Source organism: Meleagris gallopavo, chromosome 4 (assembly GCF_905368555.1).
Source record: "Meleagris gallopavo chromosome 4, MGAL_WU_HG_1.1, whole genome shotgun sequence".
In the NCBI taxonomy this organism is placed as follows: Eukaryota; Metazoa; Chordata; class Aves; order Galliformes; family Phasianidae; genus Meleagris; species Meleagris gallopavo.
This window is the reverse complement of record NC_139407.1, coordinates 14,256,566-14,273,992: the sequence shown is the minus strand read 5'-3', so window position 1 is coordinate 14,273,992 and position 17,427 is coordinate 14,256,566. Positions and strand designations below refer to the sequence as shown.

General features: G+C 37.0%; 1 protein-coding gene across 1 annotated transcript in view; it reads right to left on the bottom strand.

Moving 5' to 3' along the window:
• Positions 1 to 7,167: 7,167 nt before the first annotated feature.
• INTU (inturned planar cell polarity protein) overlaps positions 7,168 to 17,427 on the bottom strand; it is a 39,266-nt gene continuing 29,006 nt past the window's right edge. The window contains 8 exon segments of the mRNA XM_010709585.4: positions 7,168 to 8,040; positions 8,948 to 9,102; positions 11,417 to 11,606; positions 12,256 to 12,353; positions 12,870 to 13,292; positions 13,782 to 14,003; positions 14,646 to 14,708; positions 15,894 to 15,947. Of these exon segments, the coding sequence (XP_010707887.3) occupies positions 7,929 to 8,040; positions 8,948 to 9,102; positions 11,417 to 11,606; positions 12,256 to 12,353; positions 12,870 to 13,292; positions 13,782 to 14,003; positions 14,646 to 14,708; positions 15,894 to 15,947 (1,317 nt within the window). The 3' untranslated portion in view covers positions 7,168 to 7,928.

The window sequence follows — 17,427 nt, the reverse complement described above, 5'->3', positions numbered from 1 at the left end:
CACAGCAGGTGACACTGTTGCACTCTTGTGTTCCACCGGACAGACTGCGAATCAGCGCTGAAGCGCTGACTGGATTGAAAGCCCTGCGAGAACTTTATTTATCTGTCCATGACCAAAGCCCGCGGAGTTCCTGCTGGGCACAAAACCAGCCCTGTGACTCAAGGCACCGCAGCACGCTGCTCCTCCAGCACCGCCTCGTGCTCACTGCTGACGGAGAGAAACCGAGACACACCCATTCCGTGCCAATGCTCTTGTGTAGCAGTGCAATTTACCAAGCCACTCCCAAAGCTGCTGTGCAATGGGGCAAGCTGTCTGCGTACGAGTGCTGCGCGTCTGGCAGCAGCAGGACAGACTGCTGCACTGGGAACACAGACAGTGCAGACGCTGGTGATAGCGACAAGAAAGTGCCATGGGCTGTTACATTCACTTTGTCAAGTGTGTCACTATGAGTCAGAGATAAGATTGCATATTTGCAATAAGCTGAACTTGTTCATAGAAGTCTTGCTTGCATGCATTAGTGTTACACTGTTTGCTCAGTCTGCAAGTATGAACAAAACTCACACACATCAGGTTAGCCGCAAACCTGAGTCCTATCACGTCCATGTTCTGCTCCATCTACCGCCCAGATCCTATCCCCCAGGTCCTCCATTGCTGCTGTGGTCCTGGGAGCTGGTGATATCCATCACCCCAGTTCTCAGCCTGTACATCACAAAATCTATTTTGCAGGGGCTAAAAAGTATTTGTAGTAGTAGCTGGAGGACCTGAGTGCTTTGTGTGGAGCCAAAGAGTCTGCAAGGAGATGTCAGGAACCTGCTAGCCTTTATTTTTCAGAAACAAAGCACAGGATAGCACTGGGAAGCCTATATAAGTCTGTAAGCTATCAGTATTCCACAGCAATTTTTTTTCCCCTTCTCTTACTGAAAATGACTGTCTCAGAAATAACAGGAAGTCTCATGAAATGAAGATGGGTAGATTTGTATACACCATAAGATTTATCCTCCCTTCTGACAAGAATTGCGGATTACTTAAATTTTTCTTGAAAAAGAATCAGTGACGTTTTGCTTAAATCCCTATATGCTTTGGTCTCCACATTTTTTTGTTACATTTCGAGGGCTTTAATTCAAGATGTGTAACACTTAGTATCAACAAGATAGCAATACAGATCATTCTGTGCAAAAGGTTGTTTTTCCTTGAATTAGTTTCTTGAATGATATCGAAACAGCACTCCTTAATTCCTTGAAGTATTTAACTTGGTACATGCCTGTTTATAAAAACAACCAAATGACTTAAGAGTATCACTTGTCTAGTATTTCAACTAAAAACATGCTATGCTATGATCACAGACATCGCACAAACAAGCTATGTTAAGCAAGATATGTCACAGCTTCTCTGGGCAATTTGTGCCAGTGCCTCACCACCGAGTAAAAAATTTATGTTTAACATATAGCTTAAATTTCCTCTATTAGTTTAAAGCCATTCCCCTTATCCTATCAGTATCAGACTGTGTAAAAACTCAGCTTCCCTCTTGCTTGTAAGCTCCCTTCATGTACCAGAAGGCCACAATGAGGTCTCCCCAGAACGTTCTCTTCTCCAAGCTACACAAGCCCAGTTGCCTCAACCTTTCTCCAGTCCTCCAATGATCTTTGTGACCCTCCTCTGGACCTGCTCTACAGCTCCACATTCCTCCTGTACTGGGGGGCCTCAGGCCTGGACGCAGTACTACAGATGGGGCCTCACAAGGGCAGAGTAGAGGAGGACAATCACCTCCCTCTCCCTGCTGGCCACCCGACTTGTGATGCAGCCCAGTATACTGTCACTCCTCTGACACACTGTTGGCTCATGTCCAGCTTTTTGTCCATTAGAACCCCCAAGTCCTTCTCTGCAGGACAAAGAACTAGCCCTAAGGCTCCTCCTGTCCCATGAAGGATATTGGGGAGTGCCCCATGAAAGAGGTGCTATCTTGGTGATGTCAAAAAGCAGTAAATGGGACCTTAATGGGTTTCCTCTCCTCATTCTGCATCCAAATAATCAAAAGAAATCATTATTGCACTACACTGAGAAGGAAACTCAGATGCTTAGCCAAGTGTTTTTCTTTGGTAAAGAACACTAAGGAACGTTTTCTTCTTGTTTCACCTACAGCAAAAGAGAGATCTTTACCTAACATTTATCTGATGTAATGCCTTGTTAGCTGGTTCCAACAGCTAAATTTAGAAAGGCTGTGATCCTTCTTCTGGTGCTTCTTTACTGGGCAATTAGAAGGCTTAAGAATTAAATGAGGTCACTCCAGTCTCAAGGGAGCTCTGAAATGTTTCAATGCTATTAAAACTTCACAGCTTTTTTTTTCCTTTAGTCATACTGAAACAGTTTTCACAGTGTGTACATTCAGATCAGTAACCAATGGTCCATCAAGCAGCTGTTTTTCAATGTTTTAAAAAAAAATGTTAAGTCTTTGAGTAGCACAATAATGTAAAAACATGAGAATGCTAAAAAAAAAAAAAAAAAAAAAAGGGGGCAGCATTCAGGTGTTTTTTTTTTTTTTAATCTAGTCCACGTAGCAAGCAGGAGGGGACAGCTGCAATTTGAAGATGCTCAACCATGCCTGTACTACTGTCAATACCAACAGTGCCTGGCTAGTTGGCTAAGTCTGCTTTCTTCAGTTCTTTGCACTTTACTTCCCCACAAGCTAAAGTTTGTAGAAATCTTTTTCAAAAGATAATCCAGCCAAGCAAAAATCATGCTCACCACCATACTTTGGATTTCCTATCCTGCATCAAGTATGTAAGAAAACATCCCAAGTCTCTGAGCTTCAATAACGTATAATGGTACTCTGTTAAATAGCCTTCTGAAGAAATTTATCTTGAATGCTATTTGTGGTATGTTTCTAAATTTTGAGTCACAAGCACATACACATGTAAGCCATCTGGAAATACTTCTAGAAGGCAGAAAGGAGATTTGAAGAACTATAAACATGTATCTCATGCATGTTTTACTTTTTCCACTCTAACGAGAACAAGAAAACAGCAACTTCAAACTCTTTACATATGAAGGAATTGCAACTGAAAAAGGACAGCTGAGGAATTTGCATGCAATACCAGGGGATCAATCCAAACTTAAGGACTGACAACATTCTTCCTGGGAAGCAACACCAGGAAAGCTCATGCACAAGTATTGCCTGTGGCAGATTTTTCTTGCATCTCAGAAAAAAACTGTCAACAAGAGAAACCACAGAACCCAGACTTTTGTTTAAATTATTAAAACATAATCAAAGAAAGTGTGAAATGGATAACCTAAGAAAAACACGAATAAAGCAAATTTCTACATTAAAAAAATATTAACTTATTTTCTGTTCAGATATGAATGCATTTGATGTAATTTTTCAAATTCCATTATCAACACTTTATATTTCAGGATCAAGATTCCCTGCAATTAATTCCCTGAGTGCTGACCTCTGTGTCCCAGTGAGAATCCATCCAAGTTAAGGCACCTTCCTCTTGAAGTGAACAAATTTGCAAGGTAAGACAGCATAGCTCAAAAGTATAATTTGCATTTTGAGCCATAACTTAACATTGTTTCTTTCTTTTTCATGTTTCATTTGTACAAAACTAGACTCCTCAAAATCTTTCAACTATTCGTAAATGTTTCTGGCTTTATGTATAGCGAGAAATAAGTTTACAGGGCCATTACTTAGCTACACTGATAGCACACACTCCAATAATGTATGGCATATTCTAATATGTAGGAGCTCTTTCAGGCAGTTGCACGGTAACAATAGCAAGCAAATAACGCAGAGAAAAGTAACAAGATAAAGACAGATTTCTGCTTGAGGGACACAACATAAGAACTCCACACATTAGAATAACAACGGCTCTAATTTCATTTGTGAGATTATATAAAAACATTTTTGAGATTAGAATCCATGCTAGTGCCATCTTAACTGCTAAAATGTAATTGGGATTTTTTAACAAAGAACAGAAACATTGGTACCTGAATCTAAGATTTTCAATATATATCTTAATAATTCCATCAGTTAGCACCAAAAGCACTGAGTTCTAAACAAAACTTTGAAAATTTTGACTGCAGTTATGAGCAGTTACTTACATGCACATCACAAAGTTATTAATCACAGAAGTGAAAAAGTCAGACTTCATTACCTTCAACAATAAGCTATACAGTAAACCATGCCCACTTTTAAATATGCTAATTCCAAAATGTTATCAACACACTACCATGAATTACCAACCGTGCTGAGAGAAAGAACTTCACAGTTCTTGGCCAGATCTAGTTAGTTTATGAAGCAGAACCAAGAAGTTATTTATTTACCAGTTTATCCACTTATCCACTTTGGACATTAAAATCTGTTTGTACCTGTCTTTGAAAGCACAGTTCGGAGCCTCTGTTGGAAAACAGTGTATTACATTTACCAAATTGCCATGCCAGAACTGAAAAAATCCTACAGAAAAAGAAATGGATTCTTTAACATAATATAAACATCCACAGTTTGTATTACATGGAGTTTTTTATACAGCATCCCTTCTACTGTTTCTACTTACAGGAGATATAACAAAGGTTAGAAATATTCCTTTTCAGGTCTTTTATTTTTCAGGCATTTGGTGCTAGAAATCTGGATTTATTCTTATGTGTAACAAAAAATGTATGCATTCAGTGTTAGCACAAGAAACTGTAAATGCAAATGCTGAGGAATGGGAAACACTTTCAGCCTCCTTACTTGCATAACTTTTCACCAACTTCTATACCTCTCTAAGAGTAGAGATACCTGCATCAACTCCAGTCTGAAAACAGAAAAAAACTGTCAAGAGAAACCACTGAGCATCGGACTCCCTTTAACCTGTGTCCTTTTCTAGAAGGAGCCTGCCTATACAGGTTAGCTTCCACAGGGGGTGCTCCGACTCCATACCAAAACAATAACTAAATAATAATGCCAGAAACTTTGCAGGGCTTTTGTGGTGATATACTTTTTCTAGATCAAAAAGAGGATTCCTCTGGACGCTAATGTAAATGCACTAAGTTAAATGGTGCTGAAGAACTAATACAGGAGGGAAATCTTATGTGAACCATGAGAAAAGCATATGCTTTTTGCCATCACTGCCCCTGCCCCGTGCGTGGTTCCCGCCTATGCTGGTAGGCAGTGGTGAGCAGGAGTGAGACTGAGCTTCGTAACACACAGCCATGCACTTCACTTAAGTATCTTCTTGTGTTCTTGTGGGTGAACGCAAAGATACCATAAGGGCAAAGAAAAATCAAGCCTGGGTATTCTTTTCTTTTTCTGAGTACACTTTCATTCATATCAACATGGGTGTACTGAATAATTGCTGCTTCTGAGAAACCATCAGAAGGAAAATGTCTGCAACCACCACTAAGCATAATTTTACTGCTTCATCACATAAAAGCGTGCTGACTCTGTGGCTGCAGGTTTGTTTTTCAGATCAACAAGAATCCTGAAGGGAAGTGCACCTTCTCCCTACCTCCTCCCGCCACCTAGCAGCACTCCTCTGAACGCCAGCAGCCTGCAATTGGCTTGCCATCACTGTGGGTACAGAGATATTTCTGAAATTGTTTTCCTAAGCATAGTGGTGAAAGAGAATAGCTGGGTCTGTACCTTGTTCTGTCTGGATGCGCACAAAGCAGTCGACCGTAACCCTGCACTGCTGCTCTGCGTGAATCTGCTTGGATGAGGCCTTCACTTGCAGCAGCAGCTTCACTTGCTTGATGAGCAGCCACCATGCCACCGGCTCTGCATATCCACCACAGCGCTTGGCACTGCTCCACCAGGCCAACAGCTGCTCCCCAGTCCCTTGCAGCAGGGCGTGTTACCTCAGGGCACACCATTCCTCTGCTCTCAATGAGTCCTAGGGGCAGGGCTCCTCTGCTGCCATCTGCTGCATGGCAACAACATGTAAGGGAACATTGGTGGGAAGGTTCAATCTCTACTGCTGTACCATCAACATCTATCTCTGATGTCATGGGCCAACATAATAAAATAGGAGACATTACTTTCAGAGCAGCTGTCGTAGCTGATTGCTACTGAAGGAGCTCCTTCAGTCCTTCTTCTTACTTCCACACACACTACATATTCATTGTTTTTTCTGCAATGATTTAACCCAAATAAGTCAACTGAGATTAGTCCACTACACTGGCAGCAAAGTGCCCTGAAAAAAAACAAAACAACAAAGAAAATAATCTAAAACAAATTAACAAAATGAATTAGGCCTAGCTTTCAGTGTCCACTGTTTGCAATAATTGCTTTTCCCCCCCGTGTTCCTTTTCTGATCTAGAAAGAAACACAACATTCCAAACTTATTTTAGACCGTTTTTAAAGGTGTTCATATATTATCCATAATCAAACACAGAATTCTCTCAGATAATTTATTTATGGATGGAGAATGGAAATGTAAAAGCACTACTGATGCAACTCTGCTCTGTACATCTCAAACTGATGTGTTGTCATCAAGGAACCATCAATTTTGGAAAGGGCTGATTAACAAAACATCCATCATACACTTAAACTTCAGGCTTAAGACTTCTACTGCATAAAATGAAAGCAACTCCTGAACAATTCAAGCCAAGCTGTGAATCAGCCAGTAAGTATGAGCAGTCAAAGGCATTTAAAGGCTTGGTTTAGAATTACTCTGAGTGCAATTTACTAGTTGAAATGAGCTAAGGATTTGATCATGAGAACCTAAAGAACTGAATTTAATTTCCTAAATACATTTATATATTTTTTTTTATCCCATTGTTAGCAAGTAGAGGCAGCAAAAGAAAAAAAAAATTGCAGTATTGACAAAGTATGTGAGTGGACACCATGCAGGTGACCAAATCTAAATGTGCTGGATGGGGGGTAAAAAAAAGACCCAAGAAAATCAAACATTTTAAACTAGACCTTCAGTAAAACTAAATAAATAAACAAACTGACAATCAGAGCAACTAGTCTGTCTACCGCAAACCTTTCAGCAATTAGTAGGAAAGCTGAATTCTGTAGAAGCCGCCTGAGTTTGCAAGCATTCCTTCTCTTGCCTCACACAGGTGTAACCTAACTTTTGTTTCAGTATCCAGCATTAGATTGTAGAAGATCTAGCTAAACAAATACTATTTAAATGAACAAAAAGAAAATATGCAACTTTAAAATAAATTAGAATTGCACTGTACTGGTCTTTTAAAAATATGTATTTTTTATTATGAAATTATGAATATAATACAAAAGTAGCTATCCATGCATTGGTCTTAAACAACAATATCATCTTCAGCACACCTCTTTTGTGCCTTCAAAACTGTTTTTTTTTAACAAATGTAAGCATTATTTGTGATCAAAGTCATGAAATCAGGTAAAACATCAGTCACACTGTAGGTCTCAAGTGTCTAACAATGTGCACTAGCAAAAATGTTACACCCTCACTTTTGGGTGGCTAAACATCGTTATTCTTCTAAAAGGTTTCTTTTTTGTTGTGATTAACAAAATGCTACTGAAAATATTTCTGTATTTTTCATGTGCTTAGAGGCACAAAATTCTCATTAATTGGGAAATTTCCTTATCAGTGATTGCCAAATATTCACAGAGCACTTTGAGGACATCAGTGTATCATTTTACATTGAATATTGGACAGTGAACAGCAGTGAATGTACTAACTATGTGAGGTTTTCACATAATGAAGTTACAACTAGGATAAATAATTTGACAATAGTTAAATACTAAAACTTTGGTGCTCTGAAATTTTTTTTATAAGTATTCAACTGATTAGGTCATTAGAATCAGCTCTGAAGTTTCACCTGTGTCAAATCACAAGGTAGATTTACCTTTTTAAAAGCATTTCAAAGGTATGCCATTAGCAGGCATCTCAATTGAGTTCCTTTCTCACTACCTTTAAATGCTTTGAGAGATGAGAACAAGGATGCTGAATACTCAGAAAGTTCATCTATGTAGCTAAACCAAAGGACAGCTTGAAGGCCAGCTCAACAGCAACTTCTGCGACTGAGTCATGGAAACAAACATAAAACTCCTGTGGTTTTGGATGCAAGAAGAGTCTCCTGGAGAAAAAGAACACAAAAAACCCCCACAAAAATAAGAAATCACAGGTGTTAGCTTTTTCCAGTTGCTGCATAATATAGCTAGCCAATCTCTGTGGCCCTTCTTCATGATTTTACTGTTTTCATATGTTAGATTCCTAAAGAAAATTACTCCCTCTTCAGTTTTCTCAAGCCTATTAAAAAAGTTTATGTTTTTAGTATGTATTTTGATGCTACTTTTGTTTTTGCACTGGGTTACATGGGAGCAAACCCCAGTAGTTACATATTTACTCATTTTTAAACTTAATACAACCTGGCAGGTACATTCCTATGTGTCACTCCAACTGACTCTTTCAGGGAAAGAACTAAAATAGGAAAGCTGTCAATATACCTTTGCATAACAGTATGTAGCATTATAGCATAGAGCTCTGTAAATACTGATGGACTGTCCTCGGTCATCCTAACACGACTGCTAACTGCAGCTAAATATTAGGCATCACAGAACACAGTCGGCGAGAAGTGATGGCTGCAGAATGTGGCTTGCTGGCCTGCTCTTAAACAATTAAATTATTTGCAGTTTTCTGAACTGTCAAGTGATGATGCATACTATTTTCTCATTACGTTTGATTACTTTGAATAAAAGCTCTTATTTTTAATATTTAATACCTAGGGCAGCACACTATTCTGTCATGCAAATAAGTTTAAATTAAAATTATGTGACATCACAGTAAATAGATTATTTGTGCTGAGAGCAGAGCTTGGAAAGCAAATCCAGGAAAGAATGCTCCCTCCCCAGAACATCTCAGATAGACCAGTAAGTGGATTTGGTCTTCCCAATTGAAAAAAAAAAAATACTCTTTATTATGATAGAAGCATACTCAAAATGGAAAGTTTGGAGAGAAATAGATTTGTCTGTCTTTAAACTTACCCCACAACCCAGTAACTCAGTGTTGGTGGTGGTTTCTTCTGATCATTCCAGTTCTCAGGAGAGCACTCAAATAAAACTCCATGTTCTCTTACAGGACCTAAGTCTTCATCTGTACTACTAAATTCTGAGACTTTACTGCCTGCTTTCTTCTTTTTCTGTAAAACAGATGGTGAAGTGTTGGTATAGATAATTTTTTTAATGCTAACATTAGTATATGTAATTTTAACATGCTTTCTTCAGAAAGCTGCTGAATGACATCGCTGTCAAGAATCCAGATAGAAGATATAACTGTTTTGCTTATGTGATTCTTTTCTTCAGTTTTGTTACTTCAGTATCTACAGGATTTTTAATATTCTTACACAATTTGGAAGTGCTCTCCTCATTTTGATTTTCTAGTCTAGCCAAACAACATTCTTTCTACTAGGACATTTGAGGTAAAGCAGCTTCATTAACAACAAACTATGTTAAAACAGCTAAAGCTCGCATCTCTTCCTTTGAATTAACACTATAATAGTACATTTTTTGCCTTTTTTTTTTTTTTTTTTTGTCAAGCCCTATGAACTCAGAAGTTCTACTCATTCTTTTACATTTTCCTTGTGCCCTAATACAACCCGGCAATTACATTAACTGTTGAAGCCAACTAACAACAACTAGCCTGGATTTCTGGAGTCAAATACTTCTAGCTAACAAGCTGGCTTACATAGGTTTCTTAGATTTTCCTCTAAAAGAAACTTGTTCAGCAGCACATGTTCAATTATTTCTGACTTTCAGGGCACAATGAACCCAGCTGCTGCTTATGGTAAAGACACACACTTGAAAAACCCAGAAAAACGTATACTGACACAGCTGTTGCTAAAACAGAAGTTGTCACTTTCAAGCATGCGTTCTTCACTTTTTATGAACTACACTTAATAGCTGAATGTTTTGTTTACTCGGGTATCTTTGGCTTGAACTACAAGCTGCCTATTTAACAACTTGAACGAAAGGCCATTTGATCAGAAGAAATATTTGTGTACTCTCTCTGTTTGCTTTTGGGTTTCCAGATCTCCTGCCAAAGTGCCCTGAAAAAAAGACCCACTGCCAATGTCTTATTCAGCCTAACCTCAGCATCTTATGGTGTTGACAGCATAATGCACCAATTTAAGCTGTTTTTCCTAACACTTAAAAAAAAAAAAGAAAAAAGAAAAAAAAAGAAAAATAAGATTTGAGGTACATCAGTCTAACTAGAAATAACTTCTTCAGTAGTTTCAAGAAAAAACAGAGAAAAATAATACTGATACTTGCAAGCTGCACTGATTCAATTTGTACTGTTCTTTCACATTTCTCATTTAATGCACTTGGACTGTCACTTAAGGATCTAAAGAAATGCAAGTGGTATGCAGTAGTCCACTTGTGATAATATTAAATTATTTCCTTTTTTCCAAAGAAACTAAACAGGTCACAAATTTAGCAGGGATTAAATACTGCCCTAATTGGTTTGTGTCAGTAAAATCAACTGCAGAATTAACAAACCAGACTCTGAACAAAACAAAACAGTTATTGAACACAAAACATCTGATCTGAGCATCTCAAATTGATTCTCATAGCTATTGTTTAGATTTCTGCACTGTTACTACAATTTACTTTGGATGGATCATGTGAAGTAAACAGAAAACTATAATATCAAGCTCAAGGCAGAAGAGTTGCTGATATCAGATCTATCCCCTTTTTTTCCTTAATTTTTTTTTTTTTTTTTTTTCTTTCCTAAATACCAAATACTCAAGTGAAGCTCTGGCAGCTGAGATCAGGATTAAGCCCAAGGCTAGAGCAAGGCTTGAACTTCTTGTTAAGAGAAAAAATACTCACCTGTTGTGTTGTCCCATATAATCTAAAATCCGAGAGATTATTTGGCAGCATAATTAAAAAGAATTGATCATTATAACCAGCCAGGTTACAACCAGACAGATATCAGTGTGAGAAAGCTATCAGAGACATCAGTGTGTGGCAAATGTATAAGCAATCTCAGAGAACAAAGGCACTGAGAACAAACACTCCCTCAGCTTCAGAGAGGCTCTCTTCAGGTCAGTGATAAGACACACCATCAGGGCAGCAAGGGGAGCATTGGCACTGCTCATATCAAACATTTTCTGTGCAAAAAGAGGGCATCCATTTACTTTCTCCTACAGTCTGAAATTTCCTTATAGGATTAATATGACTAAAAGAATCCAACAACCTTCTCTTGCTATTTCCTACACTTCAACCCAACGTGAGAGAACTTTGTGCTAAGTTACAGAGCCCTAAAATCAAACAGAAAAATACCATACTGAATACATGGAGTATTTATTTTGAGGGCATGGTAGGTTGAACCACAGTTACATGCATACATGGTTGGATGTTCAGTTTATTGTGAACTTTCTAAACAAAGAAATGAAATCAGTATTGAAATAATAAATTAACAACGTAGAGAGACTGAAGACAAAGCTTACATACTTCTTTCATCATGGACTGCTGAAAAACTGAACGAATTGAAAGACAGCAACGATGGAAATTCTCAATTAACTGAGGGTGGATGGAGCCCCCGAGCCGTGCGACTTCCTTGTGAGTTGGAGTAATAAAGATTCCATGCATTGTTTCCAAAGATAGATAGTGGAAGAGAGTATTCTCAGGACCAGATGTCAACCTTCAAAAATGGGATAATCATTTTAATATTCAAATAAATACGAATGAAATTTCAGTTAAACAATACGTACAATTTTCTTATAATCATTTTTCTGGTAGCTGCAATGGAGTACTAAAATGGAGACGTTAGAAAGGTGCTTGTTTCTATATAGAGGAAATTTGCTAATTTGGACTGCTTATATTAAAATTTAACACATAAGTGCAGTTAGCTATTGAACTTGTGCTCTCAAAAATTCTCACAAGAAAAGAAAAAGTTTTGGAAAAAAAAAAAACCAAAAACCCTAAAGCTTTCTTTCACGCTGCAACTAAGTACCAGAGCAGAGTGTGTTGTCCAAATAACAAAGGGACAATAGGAAGAGCCATGGCTTCTTTGTCCTTTGTTCACCTACCTAGAAGCAGCAAGGAGGAATGAGGTGTACATAAGCCAAAAGTTCATTTACTTGAATTTCTACATTCACATATATGTTGGACATGTATACATTCCACTGAAATATTCCTGAGTAAGTCTTCTAACTAAGAGTTCGCATAGCAAAGTTTTGGTTACAATAAAATTATGCCAGGATATGTACATCTTCAAAAAACATGCATGTATGACTTTTAAAGTGAAACACTTTTTAAAAACAACAACAACAACAACAACAATTTCTTACTTGATAGTGTTAAAAAGTTCCATGTCCATCTCTGACAAGTTCTTCTTAAGGTTTCCTAAATGAAATGGATTTGGTAGGGTATGTTTTTTCCTAGCAACCTGAAAAACAAGTAGATGGGTGAACTAACAGAAAATATAGCTAAGGAAAGAATAAAGAAAAAAATTACCTATTTAAAATAAAAATAATGTATTGCTTTTGAGAAGCCCCAGTCACATCAATTAATATAAAACGTATTTTAGTCTATTTTTGGCCAAAATTGATAAGAAGCAGTTGTACAACCATACAGCAAGTTGTCCTTATTGCTTTTGTTTACACCATTATTATTTTGAGGATATTCTCCAATTACTTACTCTGATTCCAACACAGCTGTCCCCAGTTTAGTCAGCTGAAAACCAAATATTTAGAAGCAACAATAATCCAAATAAAAATGTGACAGCTGGGAGGCTGACTCAAAGTTTCCCAAAGCAACTCAAGTATCTTCTACTGAATTCAGGGGCTCTTTCTTGACATTTTATTCAGCTCTGCTTTGGGACTTTTGCTTGTTTTAAGTTACTGAATTTTGGTAAGGACTGCCACTTTCCCCAAGCCCACCAAAACCTGTTCTGTTCTCAGACCTGATCTGCTAGAGAGTGTTGATTATTGCTTTCATCTTCTGCAGGACCTTCATTACCATGGTCAGGTCCTCCACTGTTTCTTGTAGGACTTGGCTTACGTGTTGTTAAGGAAGAGTCACCAAACAGAGTCCTTTTGCTTGCTGGAGTAGTTTCTATTCTGGAAGCATTTTGTATCTTACTTAGGATAGGTGAGGTGGTTAAGCTCTCCAGTTTGTCACGTGTTGGAGGCAGGAACCAGTCAGCACAAGATAAAGGTGGAACGGAAGGAGAATCTAGCCTCTCCTCAATGCTGGCATCTATTCCTTCCAGCTGAAGTATAGTGGCTTTGACTTGGTCTACATAAATACAGTCTGGTCCTGGATTCCCAATAGCTTTTGATGCACAGCCTCCTGCCTCTAGCAGAACACACAGCATAAAGTGTCTCTGTAAACATGGAGGTAGCAACATTAGCCTTTGACTGAAAATATACTATTTACTGTATTATATCTCATCAGATGCTTAGACAAAAAACAGTACTATATTCAGGAGCCCTTCCTCCTCCCCAGAGCAGTTTTTCCTTTTTCCTTTCACATTACCTGAGTTATCACGCAAATGAAAGCCATGGTTCACATACTCATCAGATATTAGACAAAAAACATAATGCTTTTAAAAAACATTTCTTCAGTGAGTTATCTGAAAATACAGGATCATTAAAGTAAAACATTTCCAACTGAAGTGGAAAAGTAAAAAAAAAAACAAGATACAAATATTTGTACTACGTAAGAAATAACATGCCATGAAACAAATATAATATGAATATTTTCTAAAATTACTCAATTAACACGTGGACAATTATGATCTTGCTGAACAACAGGCAAAACACAATAATAAAACAGAGCATACAAAAAGGGGTATACATAACTCGGTACGTACCAAGCCAACTATCAGTAAGAAGTATCTTGCTTCGGGTTCAGTGTATCCTGTAAAATCTGACACTTCACATGGCTGGATATGATGCTGTGGAAACACTTCCCGCCATATCACTAACTGACCTATCTTCTGTTCTGCTGCCAAGGGTAACAGACAATAGTGCTGGCTATATAAGCCTATATCAATGAGATCTTCCTTTGGCAAATGATTGCCAATCAAGTAACCCTTAATTGAACACAGAAAAGGAAGCATATTCAGTAAGAAACTCGTTGACAAAAAACAAACAAACAAAAAATAAACGCTGTGCTGACAATTTACTCTAATAATACTACTGGTATAAAGATCAATTGCATGACAGTTAGCTTCCTTAAAGCAAAAGGTGTTATCTTTCTCTGTCTTTACATTGTCAAATACACTACCTACATTTAATAAGAGATAAATTTACAATTAAGGCCAAACTGAAAAAGCTGGCAACCCAATCAAATCTTTGATTTGAAGACAGATCAAAGAGAGATGACTGGCTGTCATCTTTATTAAATAACGGCAATGCAAAGAAAAATCCTGTTAGAATATAGCAAATAAATTCAGGTGAGTCTTACATCTCGTATTACTGTTTTTCTTCGATTCTTGCATCACATGCAACAGAATTTCCATAAGACAGCTTCAAACAAATATTTTGGTTTTATTGATCACATAGCACATATCAGTTTATGATCTTTTTGTTGATGCTTTTGATGTGTTACTAGAATTTCATATGTAAAGCAAACATACATTTATTGTATTTGTGAGGTTCTGAAGAATTCTGCATGACAGAATTTTTAAAATGTTTTGTTTTCCTAACCTGTAGGACTTAAGTGGAAATACTACCTTGTAGAAGAGACAAGAGCCCATAATCATATATAATCTTCTCATGTTGTAGTAATCTTCAGACTGTGAACAAAAGCATGAATTTTTAGCTCAAGCTTTTTATTTTACAGAATGAATACAAGGAAAATAATTCCAGTCAATCAGTATTATTTTACATTTTCATTTTTGACCACTTATATCAGTAGGGCATCAAAATGGCATTAATGGGAATATTTTGAGCAGTTAAATTAATTACAAAGTTTTAGCCTATATTATGAATTTTCATGTCACTATAGTTTTCAGCTCAAAATAAGATGCTCAGAACTCTCATCCAGTGCTTATCTGTCCATAAACAAACTTTTCAAGAGATGCTAATTCTTACAGCAAAATGAAGCATAACTACTGACACCAGAGGCCCTCATTGAGCAAAACTTCCAAGTCAAAGCATTTTTACTATTTTTTTTTTCAACTTTTCCCCAAATATGCCTACTCAGTAGTCTTTTAGTTTAGCTACTCATTGTTTTCAGAGTAGTAAGACTAACTTTATGTGGATATAGAGTATTTTGAATTATTGGGTTCAATCAATTTATTTGCAATAAAATACTTGGAATCTCTTCGGAAAATATTCATCCAGTCTGTTTGGTACCATTTTTTAAAATTTGTTTTGAAAGACTAACTATATGTCTGCCTAATTTGTATTTTTAACATCATCAATTATTTGAACGAGATTTCTGTGCGCTTATATCTCACCATCCTGTTCACCAAGTAGAAAGCATACGCTCAAGTAAATTACTATTTTCTCCTTTGAGATTAACTATAACTTGTAATTGCTTTATTCAAACTGGTAAGTTAAGTTCTTAGTGCTCCACTGAAACTTGTTGTAGTATTCACTATTACTTGGGAAGGAAACAGTTACTTATACAAAAAAAAAAAAAAAAAAAAAAAAGGAACCACCAACAAATTTGTTGAGATTAGAAGCGTCCTAGTAGACAACCCATGGACTTAAATTACAATGAATCATGTTTATTCAGTGACTAATCCTAGAGGATTATAATATGGTTATCATTATAACAACAACAAAAAAAATTTAGGACAAAGAAAACGCGTAACATCAATCTATCTTAAAACAGGAATAACACAGTGTACTTTTGCTGTGAATCTCACTTGCTTACAAAGTACTGCTGACTAACTGGTGCTTTTCCTAAGCTACTGAATATGAGAAAGACAAAGAGGTACTGTGCAATGCAAACAACAAAAGTAAATATTTACCAGTTCAGCAAAATCAGCTGCTTCAAGATCACTCAGTGCTGTGTCAATTTCCATCTGAAATATTAAGCAGTACATTTTAGTAGAGGTTTTTAACACAATAATTTACAGTAAAAGCATAATTCACTTTATCTTGCTAATCTCAGAGGATTAGAATACAAAGTTGAATGGACAAAAATGCACATACTTTTTAACAGCAATATCAAATATCAAGAACACCTCAATTCATCAGATTAAAGAAAAATATTCAATTGCCATGCATTTCCCTCTTCTTTAAAACTGAAATGTCTCTTCTTGTATGCCTCCTGAACCCGCTGTGCTGTATATAAAGATGTCATGCTTAGTTTCAGTATGTTTTAAAAACATGAAGTCTAGAGACTACTCCTTGAAGGCAAGAGACAACACTGAGATCTGCCAAGCTACTATATCCAGCTGAGTTTTTACAAAAATCTTTTTCCACAATGGATTGGTTTTACCTCTGAGGAAATTTCCCAAACTTTCTAACGTATGATCTTTGTTCTACTGAAACCACTTTATGCGGGTGCATTTCTCTTAATGCAAGAGCTGTTGGTTAATCCAAGTTTTAGTAAAAATACATTGCTTTAAAGATTGTCAGTAGCTGCTAAGTTCATGACATAAATGCGCTACTAATAAAAAGAACCTACAACCCACCATGACGAGTTCCCTGGGCTATTTAAACAAGCTGACTCTAATTGAAATACAGCCGGTTTCACAACCAGAAATGTTGACTGCCAACAGTGTAGCTGACATGTACCCAACATCCCAGCTTTTTCCTCACTTAAAATGTAAATGGCTTTCGGCCCAAGGAAAGAACTAACATTTGTATTCTCCGAAGAATACACAAATAAAAAACATCTTCACTAAATTTATCTACCAGAAAATTTGCTCTTTGTCTAGAAAAAAAATCTTGCAGATGTGGACGATCAAGATAATTCTGGAAATCCATGTTCATATCATACATATTAAAATAAGTTGTTTTGTAAATCCCTCTAAAACCCTGCCATTTTATAAGAAGTTAAACAACCTGCAAACTAAAATAGAGACTGAAGCATTACAGTCTCAACAGAAACGTGAGAAAGAATGAAAAAAGCACGGAGGAAAATAAAGGTTCACCACCAAATAGTACAAGAAAATAAAAATATCATTTTCTTGATAGGAAAAAAATGTGTAATAGAGTGCACTGAGTAACATTTCTAACATACATCAGAGTGCTGACTAACCACATTTTACAACTATGAATTGCATAAACATTTTAATCCCCTCGATCACAGAGCATAGATTTTGCAAGAGAGTGAATGGGTGTGTGATACAAGGACTATGTGCACACTTGACAAATTTTCACTTAGATAGCAGATATAACTGGAATAATGAGATGAAAGCAATTGTCCTGCAGCACTCAAGAAACTCTGCCCCAAGCCTGTAGCGTTGCATGGGGTTATTGTGGCCAAAGTGCAGGACCCAGCACTTGGCCTTGTCGAACCTCATCCCCCATTCACCTCAGTCCAGCTATCCAGCT